Raw genomic sequence first — 16,396 nt, forward strand, 5'->3', positions numbered from 1 at the left:
CATAGAAAATAAAGGAATCACTACATACATTGGAACAATCCTATACTAAACAAACAAGTTAAACATCTAAACTTAAAGCCAACAATTTGAATACTTTACGTGAACTCACGCAGAAGCAAGGTCTTACATACTTTGATAAATACACTTTTTTTAAATGCGGTTTTTAGTCGCGTGGACGCGACTCTATAGTTCACTATGTCGGTCGGTCGGTCTGTCGGTCTGTCGGTCCGGTATCAGGTCGGTCCGGTTTTATCGCTTTTCTGTACTTTTTGAAATGTTTTGAACATTACATTACTTTTTGAAAGTTCATTTTTTTCACGCGACTTATGGCTGTTGGCCTTGTTTTTGTGAACTTACGTCTTTTAGTTTAAATTATTAAATACTTTAGTTCCAGTAATTTACATCGTAAGTTTGAGAAATGTATGTACTTTCTTTAAAAGTTGAATTAGACTATTAGACTTTACATAACTGCAAGACATTCGGGTTTTTTTTTCTATTTTTTACAGTTTTAGACATTGACCTTAAGTAATCAGTTCAAATATATTTGTTAGCAATTCAGATCATCATTAGTAACATGTTGCAATAACGTTTTTGATTTTAAAAACAATTCAGCTAATACTGCCCAAGTAACCTGTACATAAATTTTTTTTAACGCTTTGTTTTCTAACACTGTATTGTTTTAATGAATATTTATATTGCCTGAAAGGTTGTGTCATAGAATGTGTTTCAGATATAATATACAATACATTACTTCTAATATTTATTTAGATTTGATGCTAATGAAAAAGTTACTGATGGAATCGAAGCATCATTGTCATGCACAATTAATGTTAAGCATACTACTAACTGGACACCAAATCAGAGTAAAGGTATAAACTTAAACCTCTTTGAATGAGCGGCTACCACGAACATTATGTATTGACATTATTTCATTCTACAAATAGCAAGAAGCCTGTGTGCCAAATCTTTGTTTTCCTTTGATTCATTAGGCATGCGCTTACCTGACTTATTCAATCGCTGTCAATCATCCTTGCATGTGTATCCATTATTTGAAAGTTATGGAACTGATGCTTTTGTGTCCCCACAAAATGAGTATTTACATGGTATTTCTGGCCATATCCAGCTAAAAAGATTCCAGCTAAGATTGTCATAAATTTAAAGTCTTAGGTAACTAGTGTTGTTTACTACTTCCAATAATTCCTTTCCCACCTAGATATTCAGAGATCCAAGAGCGTAAAGTAACTACAGTCCTTTAGCTATTATACAGTGTTGAATGGTGCCAGCATTATTATTATTAGGCCTATTTGCAAACATTTAACATTGCATTAATTTTTACTATTCACAGAAATAAACAAAGCACGACAAGAATATATAAGAGCTCTTGCAGAACAAATTGTAAAAGATATTTTGCAGGATAAAAAACAGAAACAAAAGGTTAGAACAATGTGATTAAGAATATCACAAATTAAATTTAAACAATCTGTTTGTATCATAATGACTGTGTTTTAATTATATAATTAAAGTTATGTCATGATTTACAATATACAGAAATTAAGGGAAGACGACAAGAAAAAGCAAGAAAATAAAGAAGTCGGCAGTTTTGCTGATCCAGAGGAAGCAAATCCAATAACGTATTTAACTTCTTCACGTAAAGGTATGACATTTCTTTTTATAAAATATCATGTTTCAAAGTTCAAAGTTCTCTTTACAATATATATAAATGAAGAACAAACAACAAGTGTGAGTAATTTGCCTCACTACTGCCTCACACTTTATTTTTATAATTATATAATTATTATATATTTGCAAATGTATTGTTTAAACTAGTTAATAATTAGTGCCCACATTAAACACATGCATAACATACATGTCTTTTTTTTCTGTTAGAGAAAAAAAGAAAGAAAGAAACATTGAAAGAAAGGGTGGCAAGAGCAGTTAGGGAAACATTTAGAATGTTTTTGACGATGGAAAGAAAAAAAGGAGAAAAACAACAGGTTTGTTTCTACTCCGTTTATTGTATAGTTTTTAGTTTAAATTTATTAGGTTCTGGACAGAACAAATGCTATACAAAGGTAAACTTGGACCTAAAATATTGTTTGAAACAGCGAAACAAACTTAATTATTTCAGAGTCCACAGCACGCTACATAATGTGGATGCAAACTTTATATAATGTATTATTTAATCAGGACGTATAAAAATGTAAACATTTGATTTCATTTTCTAAGAGGTTACCTTGCTTATTTAATTCCTCCTTTGCTTTTTTACATGCACTGTATCCTACTGAGTTTTTTTTATTTTGGTTAATATTCAGAGAAGAGAAATTGCAAAAAATAAACAGGAATATGTAGAAGCTGGTAAGGTTTATTGAAATTATAATATCTTTTAATTAATTAGTTACACTTACTGCTACTACCTAGTTGTGTGTATATAAATTATTTTATATATTACGAAAGACAATGCTATGAACATTGATCAATTATGCATTTGTGACAGCAGTACTGGCAAGGTTATATCACTTCTTATAAACATTTTTTAAAAAGGAATGAGCATGAACAGAAAACATTGTTGGAAGAGAGTGAAGAGTTAAATGAGACAATTGATGACAATTAATTTTCTGTATTAAATTAAATTTTGTAATGTTATACTGAAATATGGCTCCATAAGTGTTTTGCTTTTTGACATTTTCTTTATCTTGATTTTGGTCAAAATAAAAAGATATATTTGAAATAAAATTAAAAGAAAGAAACAATGTATCCAATGCTACGTTAGTTGAACAGGAGACCACAGTCATTCAGTTCTAAAACAAGGATTATGAATCACGCAGTAAACATAAGTTACAAGTCGACTTTCCATTTGTTTCTCACAATAACTTAACACATTAATCGAGCAAGCTGTCTGGTAATTCAACGTAGTCTAGTAGTTGACTTACAATTATACATATTAATACAATAAAGAACACAGGTAACTAAAAAACAACCGCAAAAAACGGACTATATCCCGTTCACCTGTGCTATTGCTATTTCAATTAAGAGGATACAATACTAATTTAAGTTGGGTAACACCATCCGAATCATACAGAGATTCTTAGAAGGAGTATGAAGAAATCGCTGTAGCATGTACGTTAAACGTATTAAATGTGCAAAAACAGTTGAATGTAATATCTGTATGGAATGCATATAATGTATTAGTAAGATAATGTTAATGTCGGAAAGTAATGAGTAGCTTTGTGGTGGTGTACAGCTTATACAATAGTGAAAGACATGCAATGTTTAGCAATTCGATTACGTATATGTGTTTTTTGTTGTGTTTTTTAACAGCAGTTGATGCATCTTCACAAGTCGAGCTAGCTACACTAATGACACACGATACTCAAGAAGATGTTACTGAACTGGTTGTAGACATGCTTGAAGAAAAGAGAAGATATGCAGATAAAAACTTGTTGGAAGAGAGTAAAGAGTTACAAGAGACAATTGATGATCTGACTCTCAGCATTTGGGATTTTTCTGGACAAGATCTTTATTACATTACACATCAGGTAGCCATAGACATTTTCAAAATGTTTTAAACTATTAGCCCTTGTTTATTTGTTCATATAATTTTAGATCCTGACCGGAGATGACATTTTTTTTTCAAAATTCAAAATTAGGACAAAGCCTTCAAAGCATGAAATTTTACCCAATAAATGTGTCGATCAAAAATGACTATACAACCTTTAGTCTATTGCTATTAATTACTTTATTTATTGTACCTAATGTTATTTAAAGCAGGACTAGGCTTCTATATCTTTAGAAAACTTATAGCTATTCAACACAAGAGTGTACTTTAAATAAACCAAATCTATAGAATGAATTGATTCATGTAGGCCTAAAGGTAAATAGACTAATTCAATTAAAAATATTTGTTTTATTTGCTGTTTTTTTGTTTTGTTTATGTGATTATTTACATTTTAATATTAATAATCAAACTATAATGCTATCCTTAGATCATTTGTAATTCTTACCTAATTAGTATTTTATATTCAGTTGATTTATTTATTTTCTTTTGACAGATGTTCTTAGTATCCCGTGGTATTTACATTATCTGTTTTAATCGCTGTCATGACCTCAATGCACCATCTAGAGTACAAGTATTTCATAGGGATTATGGGAAGGTGAGGTACAGATATTCCAAAAACAAGTTGAAATAGTAATAGTTTGATTGTTTAATATGTATTTGAACTAAAACTATCATTGTATTCATTTGGACATAAAGTTATTTTACTTAGATTATAATGTTTAAGTTAATTTAACTATTAGAGTAAGATTAAATTAATTAGTTTATGTAGTTTAACTTAACATGAATTAAAATGAATATTTAAGTTTAATAAGCATGACGTAAAAATATTCTAAACTTACAGATACAGATACAGATACAGATAACTTTTATTGTCCAAATAAACTGGAAATTGCATTTGCTCACTTATCACATAAAAATATCGTATAAAAATATCGTATAAAAATAAAGTATAAAATGTAGAATAACAATATAAAAATACACAATGATTAAAAAAGTACATCATAAAATTACAGCTCAAAAATATTAAAGTTAAAAATACAGATCATAACAAACCGGTTTAAAAAGTGTCTTATATTTCATTATTAATTATTATATTATATTATTTATTATTGTTATCAAAATTATTGTAGTTACCTCTTAAAGTCATCGTTAAATTTTTTAATCCCAGCTGGGAGAAACGAATTTGAGTATCGACCCGTCCGGGCCAACACCGGCCTCAGTCTACCACTTCTACCAATGTGGCAGCGAAGAAGATCCGAATGAAGGGGGTGGCTTTCCTCCTCCATGACCGCCTGTAAACCATTTTTCAATCGTTCTCCGTAGTGACAATCGTAGACTGAGTCCGCTGTCAGCGCCGACGAGCCAATCACTCTTAATGCCCTTTCTAACACTTTACATATGCGGCCCTTATCTCCTTTGTTTATGTTCCCACCCCAGCCTAATAGGCAATAATCCCAGATTGAAAAAATAACAGATGAATAAAACATAGTAAGTATCTCTTCCCTTACCCTAAAAACGTTCATTTTCCTCAAACAGTACAGTCTAGTATTTAATTTTTTAATTAGTTGATCTACATGCTCTCCCCATGATAAATTATTGTCATACGTTACCCCAAGATACTTATATGTTTTAACGATTTCTACCTCATGTCCTTTAATCTGGACAGGCTCAATTTCCCTTCTTTTTTTACGGCGGAAATCTATTCGCATTTCTTTGGTTTTTGCTACATTAAGTTCCAGGAAATTTTCATCACAGTATTTCGTAAACCTAACTATTTCAGATTTGAAATTTGTATCGTCATCCTCTTTTATTAAACCTATCATAGCAGAATCATCTGCAAATTTAATTACTGGACAGTCCGGGAACCTAGGTTGGAAATCCGACGTATACAATGTGAACAAAAACGGTGCAAGTACAGTACCTTGTGGTGCTCCCGTATTTGTCCGAATAATGTCCGATCTGACATTTTGATTTAGCCTAACAAACTGGAGACGTCCAACGAGGAAGTTAAAAACGAACGAAATTAGTAAATTGGGGATATTCATGCCGAACAACTTATTAATTAAAATGTGTGGTTGGATGGTATTGAAAGCTGAACTAAAGTCGAAGTACATAATCCTAACAGACGGGGATGTTCTCCAATTGTCAAGATGGGCATACATTTTTTCATTTTTGTATATTAATGCGTCTTCAGTGTTCCTGTTTCTCCGATAAGCGAACTGATGTGGGTCCAAAAAATCTGCAACTAATGGTTTCAGGCTTTTTAGAACAATCTTTTCACAGACTTTCATTGGGACGGATGTTAGCGCAACAGGTCTAAGATCGTTATAACACTGTATATTTTGTCGTTTAGGGATTGGGATGATGCATGACGTTTTCCAGGATTCTGGCAAGGTTTGTGTTTCAAAAATCAAGTTAAAAATATATACAAAAATATCTGCCAATTGGGTTGCGCATAATTTAAGAACTTTGGGTAGAATTTGGTCTGGTCCAGCTGATTTGGATGCTTTCAGACCTTTAAAGTGGCTGGTAACTTCATCCGCATTTGTCTTAAGGTCAAAACCACTTTCATCTGGTAAGGCCAACCTACTTTTGATTAAGATCTGTTCATCAGAAAAATTATAGCGATCGAACCTATTAAAAAAAGTATTTAATTCATTAGCATATTGTTTAGTCAAATTTGACACAATTCCACTTCCTTGTGGCGATTTTGCATATCCGCTCATTTGCCTCATTCCCCTCCAAACCTTACTCATATCATTACCTACAAAATTTTCTTCTATTTCACGTTTGTACTTTAGTTTACTTTTACGTATTACTCGTTTAAGTTCCTTTTGGATTTTATTTAGCTCATTTACATCACCTTGATCGAAGGCCTGTCTCTTTTTCTTAATAACATCTGTCACCTCCCTATTTATCCATGGTTTACGGTTTCCGTAGATTTTAACTTTCCTTTTTGGTATTACATTTTCAGTACAAAAGTTAATATATGCACTGACCGCTTCCGTTACCTCGTCTGACCCGTTTGAATTTTCCGTAAAAACACTCCAGTCCGTAGTTTCAAATTCGCATTTCAGCTGTTCTATTGCATCTTGAGTCCACTTCTTTACAGTAATGACCCTGGGTTTCTGCCGTTGTACTAATGGACGATACTTGGGTTGTAGTATAATTAAATTATGGTCAGATTTACCAAGTTTCGGCAATTTTCTTGCTAAATATGCGTGTTTTACGTTTGAATAACATACGTCAAGGGTAACAGATTCCCGCGTGCTGCACTTCACATGTTGGTAATAGTAAACGCTACTCTTTTTTAGGGTACAATGATTAAAGTCTCCATTTATTACAATATATGCGTCAGGGGAAGCCGTTTCAATTTCCGCTATAACTACGGTTAGTTCTCTTTGTGCTTCCTTGGCCAGATTTTTGTTTGGTATGTATACAACCACTAAAACAACATGTGAAAATTCCCTCGGTATGTAGAACGGACGTATTGAGAGTACCATTATTTCAACGTTAGGCGAGCAGCTGTTTTTCTTTAGATGCACATTATTTGGGTGACAATACCTTTCGCTTATATATGCCATAACACCGCCTCCTCTATTTTTTCCGGATTTAACCGTTGTACATTGCAAAAACACAATTACTGAACACTGATATCTTTTATCAGGGGTTTTGTAATATTATACAAAACATTTAAAATTTCACCTAGGTACACTAGTTACATATTTTATGTACTTAATATTTTATATGTTAAAATAATGCATACTAGACCCGATTCTGCTACCGTCAAGAGGTATATATCTATAAAACTATAGCCAGTTATACACGTTCCTGTCTTCAGAAATGCTGTAATTTTAACGTATAGAGGGCGCTATATATAGTAAATATCTTGTGTTTTATAGATAGATACCTCTTGACAGCTTCTATGATCAAATTTAATTGTATTTGTCCACAGCATTTTTTACATTGGTCTCTATGAGCTGTTATTTTTTCTGAATGTACTTAAACTTCATTTACTGCATTTCAGATAAGTTAATGGGGAAGCTTAGTATGTTATTTATTTATACATGCAACTATTATTTAACATTGCATAGATTTTAGATGCTGATCACTACATGACCAACTTGGATCGTGTGCTTTTCTGGTCACATTCAATCTACTCACATACAAGTACAACAGACAATAAAATGTCAAACCTGAAACAACTTTCACCGCCTATATTTATTGTGGGCACTCACGGAGAAAGTCTGCCAGGCAATGATGAAGATAAACAAGTTCTTGTGAGTATGATATGTAAGCTTATATCATTAGAACCCAGCACTGGAAAACTTTATTTAAATCATTTTCATTAAACATTTTTTTCACTATTAAGGAAAGCTTTTAAGGGAAAACCATATGAAGGCCACGTTGTGTTCAAGTACTATGCCATTGATAATAGCATCAGATCACCATTGGATGAGTTCATTGTTGAGCTTAGAGATCATATCACAGAGGTGGCTAAAAACGAACCCTATATGGGGGAGAAGATGCTATTAAAGTGGTTGAATTTCTTGCATGAAATTGAAAAGTTACGTGCACAGAATGAACATTCAATTACCTTCAAGCAGGCAAGTAAAAGTCTTTGTAAATGCATACTATGTGTAAATGTATACCCCTAGTGGATGAATATATTATTCTGTAAACGTTTAAACAATAAATTGGTCAGTTTAGATTTTTTTAGATTTTTGAAAATGAATAATAAGAACGGTGTATGATTATCCAGTTAGTAGTTAATATAATACGGTATAATAATCATCGTCTATTTTTAGTCAACAAATCACATTCACTTTTTTATTGTACGTACCAATTATGTATTTCATTATGTTGTCTATTCATAATATTGAAATGTGTATTCAAATTCCAGGTAACTAAACTAGCTTCCCAGTGTCATATTACAAGACAAGATCAATTGTTTGCTATGTTGCATTTTCATCACGACCTTGGAAACATTGTTTATTACGGAGAACGAGATACACCAGATAGCGCCCTCAATGACATCATCATTATAATACCTCAATGGTTGATTTTCATTTTCAAGCTAGTTATCACAGTTAAAGATCCTTCAGATCAAGTATGAGATTTTGTTTCTTTAATTCTATTTTATTATAGTACTGTACTTGTGTTCAACATACATTTAACATGTGCTTAATTCATAGGTTCACCTAATATTGTTTGATGATAGTATCTATATATAAATTTACGTAAGGGCAAAATTCGGTAAATCGCGCCTTACTTCTAGAATTTTTACTCGATGGTATATCAAGTTGGTTCATACTTTCGGTAATGATTTTAACCACCTAATGTAACCATGTTTACTAATTAAATTAAGGTAGAGAGTTAGTTATTGCCAATTAAAACAAACTTAGGTTCAATGATTTCCCCAAAATAGGGGTGTTTTTCGATCGTCGTATACACTGTCTAATGAACCATCTTGAAAAATACCCGCACACAATAATACGAGGATGCTTCGCATTTTCCTATCTCCTTCTACGATAACTGTTTTTAATAGCTGGAAACCGGTTGATCAGGTCGAGTACAGTATCATAATGTTGAAGATGATTTTCTTTAAAAAATACTATTTGAAATCGCCAGTTTTATATCGTGGAATTACTGTGTATTACTATGGACACGACCGAGTATTAGTAATTATCAGTCAACATTCAAAAAAAATAATTTCCAGCAGCCTAATAATACCACATTGTTTTAATATTGTCTGCTTGCATAAGTTAATTGTATACTATTTAAACTCTATTTTACATTATTTGTAATCCTGTTTTTGTAGTGGGCTGAGTTTAGAAGCTCTTGGAAAAAAAACTTGATGAAGAGGGTCTCCTAGAAGTGAGACTACTTAGACGTATGTGGCAAGACTTTCTTGAAAAAGTTGAAGCATTGTTAGAGCTGATGCAGAAGTTTGACTTACTGTGTATCAGGACTCAAGCAATTAAGGTACAGTTGGAGTGGTAGTAGTGGAAAAAAGCTTCCAGCTTGATTTTGAATCATCAGTTGTTTCACACAATTATGTAAATATATAACACTAAACCAGGAAGCAAATAATAAAAATGTTTAAAATAATTTTTAATAATGCATTGTAACAACAATATTATTACATTAATACAACCCTTTATTGAGTCTTATTAGTAAATATTTGACTTTCAAAAAGACGATCGTCTCTTCTATGTGCCATCACTACTGAAGGAGAATGACGGCGATGAAATGGTGTTACTTGACAAACTGACAAAGTTAAAAACTGCTGCAGTTCTTTACGTTGACTTTGATGGTTTCCTACCTGAAGGACTGTACTATCGACTCGTAGTAAGAATCGTGCTATGGTCACAACAGAGGAAGCTTGATGAGGGATATAATCCTAGGCTCTTTTACCAGCAGGTGAAAGTATACATTGATCACAATCATGATGCCATTTTCAGGATCCTGCCTGAAAGAAGATCTTGTATCCAGGTAGGCTAGGAGTGCTTGCAACAAGTGTAGATGCATGTTTTTAAATTCGAAACACGACGTTTTTTAATAGGAGTTAACATTCAAATTTATTTTCTCTTTAATTTGAAACCCTATTTTATATAATTAACAATTAAACAAATTTCATATTATGATTTTGTATATAATTTCTATTCGTTATCTATATTTCAATTATACTTTAAACCATTGTATAATTGCTTAGAATTTCCACAAGAAGAAAGAGTAATATTGCTATAGTGTACATGGTTAATAATAGCTTATGCAATTGAAAACAAATGTTTCTAAATGAACAAACACCTTTCTACTTTACAATCATTAAGTTAATAACTTTAATATTGAATGAAAGATTTGTGTCATATTTATTTCTGTATAGATTGTTGTTTACAGACTTAAAGTTGGTCATGAACAGCTTGAACCATCCCCAAGTGTTTGCAAAGAGGTGTGTGCTGGGTTACAGCTTTTTTATATTAAAATCCTGTTTGATTGAGAGTATAAATTGAAATTATAAAGTATTTTTTTAAAAGTAGACTGCATTTAAAGGCATTTCGTGTGTATGTTAGCTTAAACTTAAACCATCAATTAATCTATCTTGTATTTCTGATTAACAGGTACTTGAACTCATTGCAACAAACCTACAGGACATTGGCCAAAAATGGATGAAACGTGTTGTTTTTACAACTGTGTTCTGTCCATGCAACGTTTGTTCCATTGAAAAAGTCCACTTGCATAAACTTGAAGAATGCCTTGAATCAACTCCTCGATATGGGCCGGATGATGAAATGGATACTCGCAAAATCAGACGTTTGTTTGGAAAGAAGGAGGAAAATCCAGGTACAAAAGAAATAAATAAAAATAGTCTTGGAAAAGACAGAAAACCATCTTTAAAATAGCATTTATTGCAATACTAACACCTATTCTTCTCTCTTTCTAGATATAGTAAGTCAACATAATATGTACATACAAAATAATAAAAAAAAAAAAAAACTAATAAGTTAATAACTAATAAAAATATTCCAAATAAAAATATCTATATTATGACCATTTTGAGACCAAATATAAATCTCTACCTTCATTATTTACCGAGATATAAGACAATTTGGTGTTATAGGCGGCAATTTTAAGAAATGGCTGCCAAAAATTTTCCTCTAGGAGTTGAGTTGGAACTAATTGATAGATGTTAGTAGACATGTTTCTGAGATTTGAGAAAAATTTGCTAACAAGCCCTAACTAATTATGTTCATGAGTAATATAAACCCAATCGAGAAACTGGGAAAGATTACTATTCTATACTGTATTCAAATGCTACAGTGTCTCATACGTCTTTCAAATATGAAAACTACATCAAAAGTCATAAACCATGACCCATCCTTCCATGATACAGGCAACACGTGCGACACTGTACTAAATTTACCTAGAATACTGGACACATAATGCTATTTATGTGCAGATACAGTACGGTACTGATAGTTAAATAAAAAGTGCAATATTCAAAACGTCTTCCTCCTTGCATCTCTTTTAAACTGTTCACCTTTTACATATAATATAAGTCAACAACAATTCCACTGAATGAAACAATAAGCATGGTAACCACTTTTCTAAGCAACCATGTATTTGTGTTATTTCAGCATGCGAAGACACTGCTCAAGATAATCTCAATGTTCCAGGATATCTGCGATATCTCATTGGAATCTATAAAGACATCCCGTCACCTATCTTGCCATTTGATATAATGACAGAGGTCTGCGTTCTCTTGGACCCCAAAAACATAGCAGACTATAATGACTGGCGTGGTGTAGCGTGCAAGGTTGGCTACGATCGTTATATAAATCACTTGGATACCACAATGAATAGCCCTACTATGTGTGTAATGTATGAATGGTGTGAGAAAGGTTTGTCATTGGAAGCTTTTAAGGCTTGTATGAATGACATGAATCGTAATGACGTTGTACGTTTGATTGATGAATATCTTACTAATAAAGAGGTCTGAAGTGACATTCAATCCTTGGTATGATTTTCAATTTTTACAAAACATTTTTCGTACTGTGAATGTAGTGAATGAAAAGTAGAATTATGACCAAATGGGTGTGATTTATTTATTACTAAAATAAGTATAAGGCAAGGCCCTGGGATGCAAACATCAATTATAATGAAAAGTAGTATAGGGTGAGGACAGTTATAAGAGTAATAGTTATGATTTAGTGCAAGATTAGAGATTAGAGTCGTGCAGTGGTGTGGACACAATCGAAAATCATTATAACGCTAATAAATAATGTATATAACCATCTTTTACGTTAAAACAACCCAAGACTAATGTGTAAGTAGCTTTTTTGATTATGATCTTTTTTTCAACAAATTATCAACAAAATTCATTATCAATGAAAAAAATTAAAAAATTGATCCTTTTCAGTTTGTACCTAACTAACACTGTAAAAAAGACCCAGCAGTAATATCACTGAAATATTCATTGATAAATAGATAGATAGACATATTATATACTGTAACCTTTACCATATTTTTTATCATTGCAAACAAGTGGGTTGCCCCACAAAAGAAAGAAAAAAAAAAGACCCAGCAGCATAATACTAGTTACTTTATATTAAGTATGTATTATATTATTCAATTTTCAAGAAAAAAATAATACAAGCGTTAGTAGTCGCATATATTTATTGTATATAGGCCTACATATATTAATGTATTTTTGTAAAAAGGATTTCATTATGTATTAGGCTACTAATCGTATTAGTAAGTAACCTTTAAATTAGAACATAACAAATTATGTTTCACTGAATGTTTCTTAATCAATACTTTTCAATTCCTGGACAATTGTACAATTAGTACTGCACTGTGATCAGTTGTACTGTTCCTTCATATGTGGTTTTTGTACCTCAGAATGTCATAACTTTTCATCCTATGTTCATAAGCAGTAGAGAAATTCCATATTTGTGGAGATGCCATACTTTACAGTTTTTGTTGTTCAATGTTAATATTTTGTGAAACTTTTGTAATTTAGTTACACCAATCATTGTATGTCCATACTGTTTTCAAATTGATTTAACATCAATTTTAGAAAAAGCCCATTAAGTATTCATGAATTAAGATGTCCTTTATAAGTATCGTGTGCAACTCGGTATTTGAAAAAAAAAATAGTCATCAAGGTCATAGGTCAGGTCTGGTATTTGCTCCGAATGAGCTGAAACAGAATCATCAGGATAGGGTGAGTTTGTATCGATATTACAACTAGGCCTATGCGTAATTGTGGTACAAAGATCATACAATTCACTCAATGGGAGAAATGACCGTACAATATTTAATAGGTACACATCGTATTAAAGTAAAGAGCAACACGTAAATATAACGTTTATAACCCTCATGGAAACTATTATCATTTTAATGGTATTCTTCTGATTGGATTGTGTTCTATTGAACAGGTTGGTTTTGTGGAAGTTGCTTATAATTGTTAATTTCCTGGTGAAATTGTTTCTCTTTTTGTTTTGTGTATGATTTGTATATCCGAAATTCGATGTACTATCCGAAATAGAGAAAATGAATGAATAACTGATTAGATAGATTGAATATCAACTACCGTAAAAGTCAAATAGCCATGCATAATATTGTTATTATGATGTCCCGTAACTTAGGTTAACGAAATACAATGTATACACACTTTGAACATGTTGATCTCCTCATTCATACTTTAATAACAACTAATAGTATCCCTAAATTAAGTCTAAAAAGGGCCAATCTGGGAAAAAATTAGAAACAAATGTTTCTCGACTGATTTGTGTCATTTGGGGTCTATATATCCACCAAAAAAAAGTTCCAGCTCATCTGACCTGGGGAAAGTCGCCATTTTGGATTTTTAAAATGGCCACCATAAATTACAGATTTTTGTTCATAACTCAGCTTATACATCATGTATGGACATGATTTTGGTGGTAAAGTATATGTTTTTAGGGTCAAGGAATCCAAATACAGCATTTTGAAGTTCACTCAATGGCCGCCATTTTGTTTTTCAAAATGGCCGCCATAAAATACAGATTTTCTCATATCTCAGCTTCTACAAAATAAATGGATGTGATTTTGGTGGCAAAATGTATGTTTTGAGGGTCAATGAATTCAAATAAATTAGTTCACTCTATGGTCACCATTTTGTTTTTCAAAATGGCTGCCATAAAATTTACAGAATTTTGTTCATATCTCAGCTTTTATCATCATATATGCTTTTTGTGACAAAAGAGATCCTATTTAAAGCAGCGTCTTATGTGGTGAATGGATGGTTACCAAATACACCGGAGACCAGCACTGGTCATCCTAACTGGTCTGGATTTATGCACAAGTACTGGATCAGTAGAGAAGTCGACAATAGAGTTTCTGCCGATCATTCTAAATGACCCAAATGATAATTCGACAGTGTATACTACACTCTGTAAATGTATATCTTATAGCTCTTCACATAATCAACCACTGTGGGTTGAAACAATACAGTTAAGAAAAGGCATGCCTGCCAGTTGTTGTCAGGCTTGGATGATTCAATCTTCTCAAGAGCATCCTGGGTTGTATTGTACATATAATGACTGGTTCGGGTTTGGAAGATGTGCTTTGCTTACTTTATGAACCAAATACTGTCACTTACATTTTAAAGGGAGCTGCATATTCAAAAGCTCTCAGCAGATTTTTTTTTTTAGCAGATTCAGCTGTTTTATCATACAATGATGACACATGATGAAGATGTTTCGACTCCAGATATAGACACAGTAAATAAAACAATCGGGAAGATCAAACAGGTATCAAGAACATCTAAGTTGTGGGCTTTATATCACTAGATGGTATCACTTATTAGGCAATACTGTACCTAGCCGCTCTATCTTCAGACAGTATCATCTATGTTTTACATATTTGCAGCAGCTGATCATGGACAATATGCCAAGAGTGGAATGTTATATCTACAGAAAATGCTTGAGGTGAAACACAAATTTCCACATACATATGATATGTTCCATAAGAATGTATATCACACAACGTGTTATAGTGATGACAAGTTTTCAGACATGACAATAGAAGAACCCTAATGCGAAAAGACAAATAAAGTGGCGGTCTCACACGTGGCAGACTTCGTCATACGAAATCAGTAAAAGTGTGGGTTTCTAGCTTATCGCACTTAACGCATCTGGAAATGATGATGGATGAAAGGGTCGGTTAAAGAGAGACAAACGAAGTAACAAAGATTTCGGGAAAGTACTACAGAAAGACCATTTATAGTGGTAAGCGATCCTCTTGTGATAGCTTCACTCTCAACTGGATTGAATATAACCGACACAAACCAGTTGTGAACAAGCTTGGAACATTGGCCAAGACATCCAAGAAAGCTTGGACGATGCCACTCACCTATGAAAGTAAAACTACTAAGTTCTCTTGAAAAGCATGTAATAGTTGGAACAAAGAAGATTTCTGTCAAAAAAACGGTTCTCTTCAACAGACTTATTGTTCTCTCTGAAAGAGACGGAGACATCGAAACGGCATTTGGATATGAACTGACACCTGTTCCAAAAGCTTTGTTTAAGATGGACAAATTTATGAGAAAGCCAGAAAAATCAAAATTTGGTCGAATGCTGAAGGAGAATGTTACCAACACCACCACAATAGATGCCGTATCTGTTCACATTGTTGATGGTGGTTGGTTCTTACACCAAGTACCATGGAATAAAGTGGTTACTTTTCTGATGTTTTGATGTCCTACATAGGCCTCTTCCAGAGGAAATTTAATGGTGGTGTATAGTTGTTTGGGATGGATATCCTAGCAAACCAAAGGCTACGAGCATCATCGAAAAACATTCCAGAAGAAAACAAGCAGTAATGTGAACATTACTCTAGATACCAAGGTTTAATCAGAACGAGAGGAAGCATCTTTCATAACATTACTCTCTCAGGAAATGGAAAGATGTGGTATTAAAACCATCCAAGCTGATGAAGATGCAGACACGGTAATGGTTAAAGAAGCTATATCTCAAACCAATTGTTCTGATACAAATGCGGTCGTAGTTGCAGAAGATACAGATGTGTTAGTTCTTTTATGCTACCATTGTCCAACCAAAGCTCTTTTTTCAAATAAGTAGCTGAATCTTTAACATATCGTCTATTACTGGTTTAATCGCTGACCTTGATGAATTTCTTTTTAATTATGCATGGTCTGTATGTGACACTGTATCATCTATATGTGGATACACTAAACCAGCTACATTTACAAGAAGAAATTCCCTCCTACTGTTGTATCGATTTTCACCAACCCGCTATCAAGCATCAAAAATGTTAGTAAATATGGTATTAAGG

At 32.7% G+C, this 16,396-nt stretch overlaps 1 protein-coding gene across 1 annotated transcript; it reads left to right on the forward strand.

Moving 5' to 3' along the window:
* Positions 1-7,816: 7,816 nt before the first annotated feature.
* On the forward strand, positions 7,817-12,056 carry LOC140058143 (probable serine/threonine-protein kinase pats1). Its single transcript, XM_072103698.1, has 8 exons — positions 7,817-7,836; positions 7,929-8,163; positions 8,460-8,666; positions 9,392-9,518; positions 9,756-10,051; positions 10,443-10,508; positions 10,678-10,900; positions 11,695-12,056. The coding sequence occupies exons 1-8, from the start codon at positions 7,817-7,819 to the stop codon at positions 12,054-12,056; spliced, it is 1,536 nt and encodes a 511-aa protein (XP_071959799.1).
* The last annotated feature ends 4,340 nt before the right edge of the window (positions 12,057-16,396 follow it).

This window comes from Antedon mediterranea, chromosome 9, assembly GCF_964355755.1.
Source record: "Antedon mediterranea chromosome 9, ecAntMedi1.1, whole genome shotgun sequence".
In the NCBI taxonomy this organism is placed as follows: domain Eukaryota; kingdom Metazoa; phylum Echinodermata; class Crinoidea; order Comatulida; family Antedonidae; genus Antedon; species Antedon mediterranea.

Excerpts from the sequence above, each read along its gene's own strand:
- LOC140058143 (XM_072103698.1), top strand. The coding sequence starts at position 7,817 with ATGAAGATAAACAAGTTCTT. Across the intron at positions 10,509-10,677 it reads CCCCAAGTGTTTGCAAAGAG|GTACTTGAACTCATTGCAAC; the intron begins GTGTGTGCTGGG and ends TCTGATTAACAG. Across the intron at positions 10,901-11,694 it reads AAAGAAGGAGGAAAATCCAG|CATGCGAAGACACTGCTCAA; the intron begins GTACAAAAGAAA and ends GTGTTATTTCAG.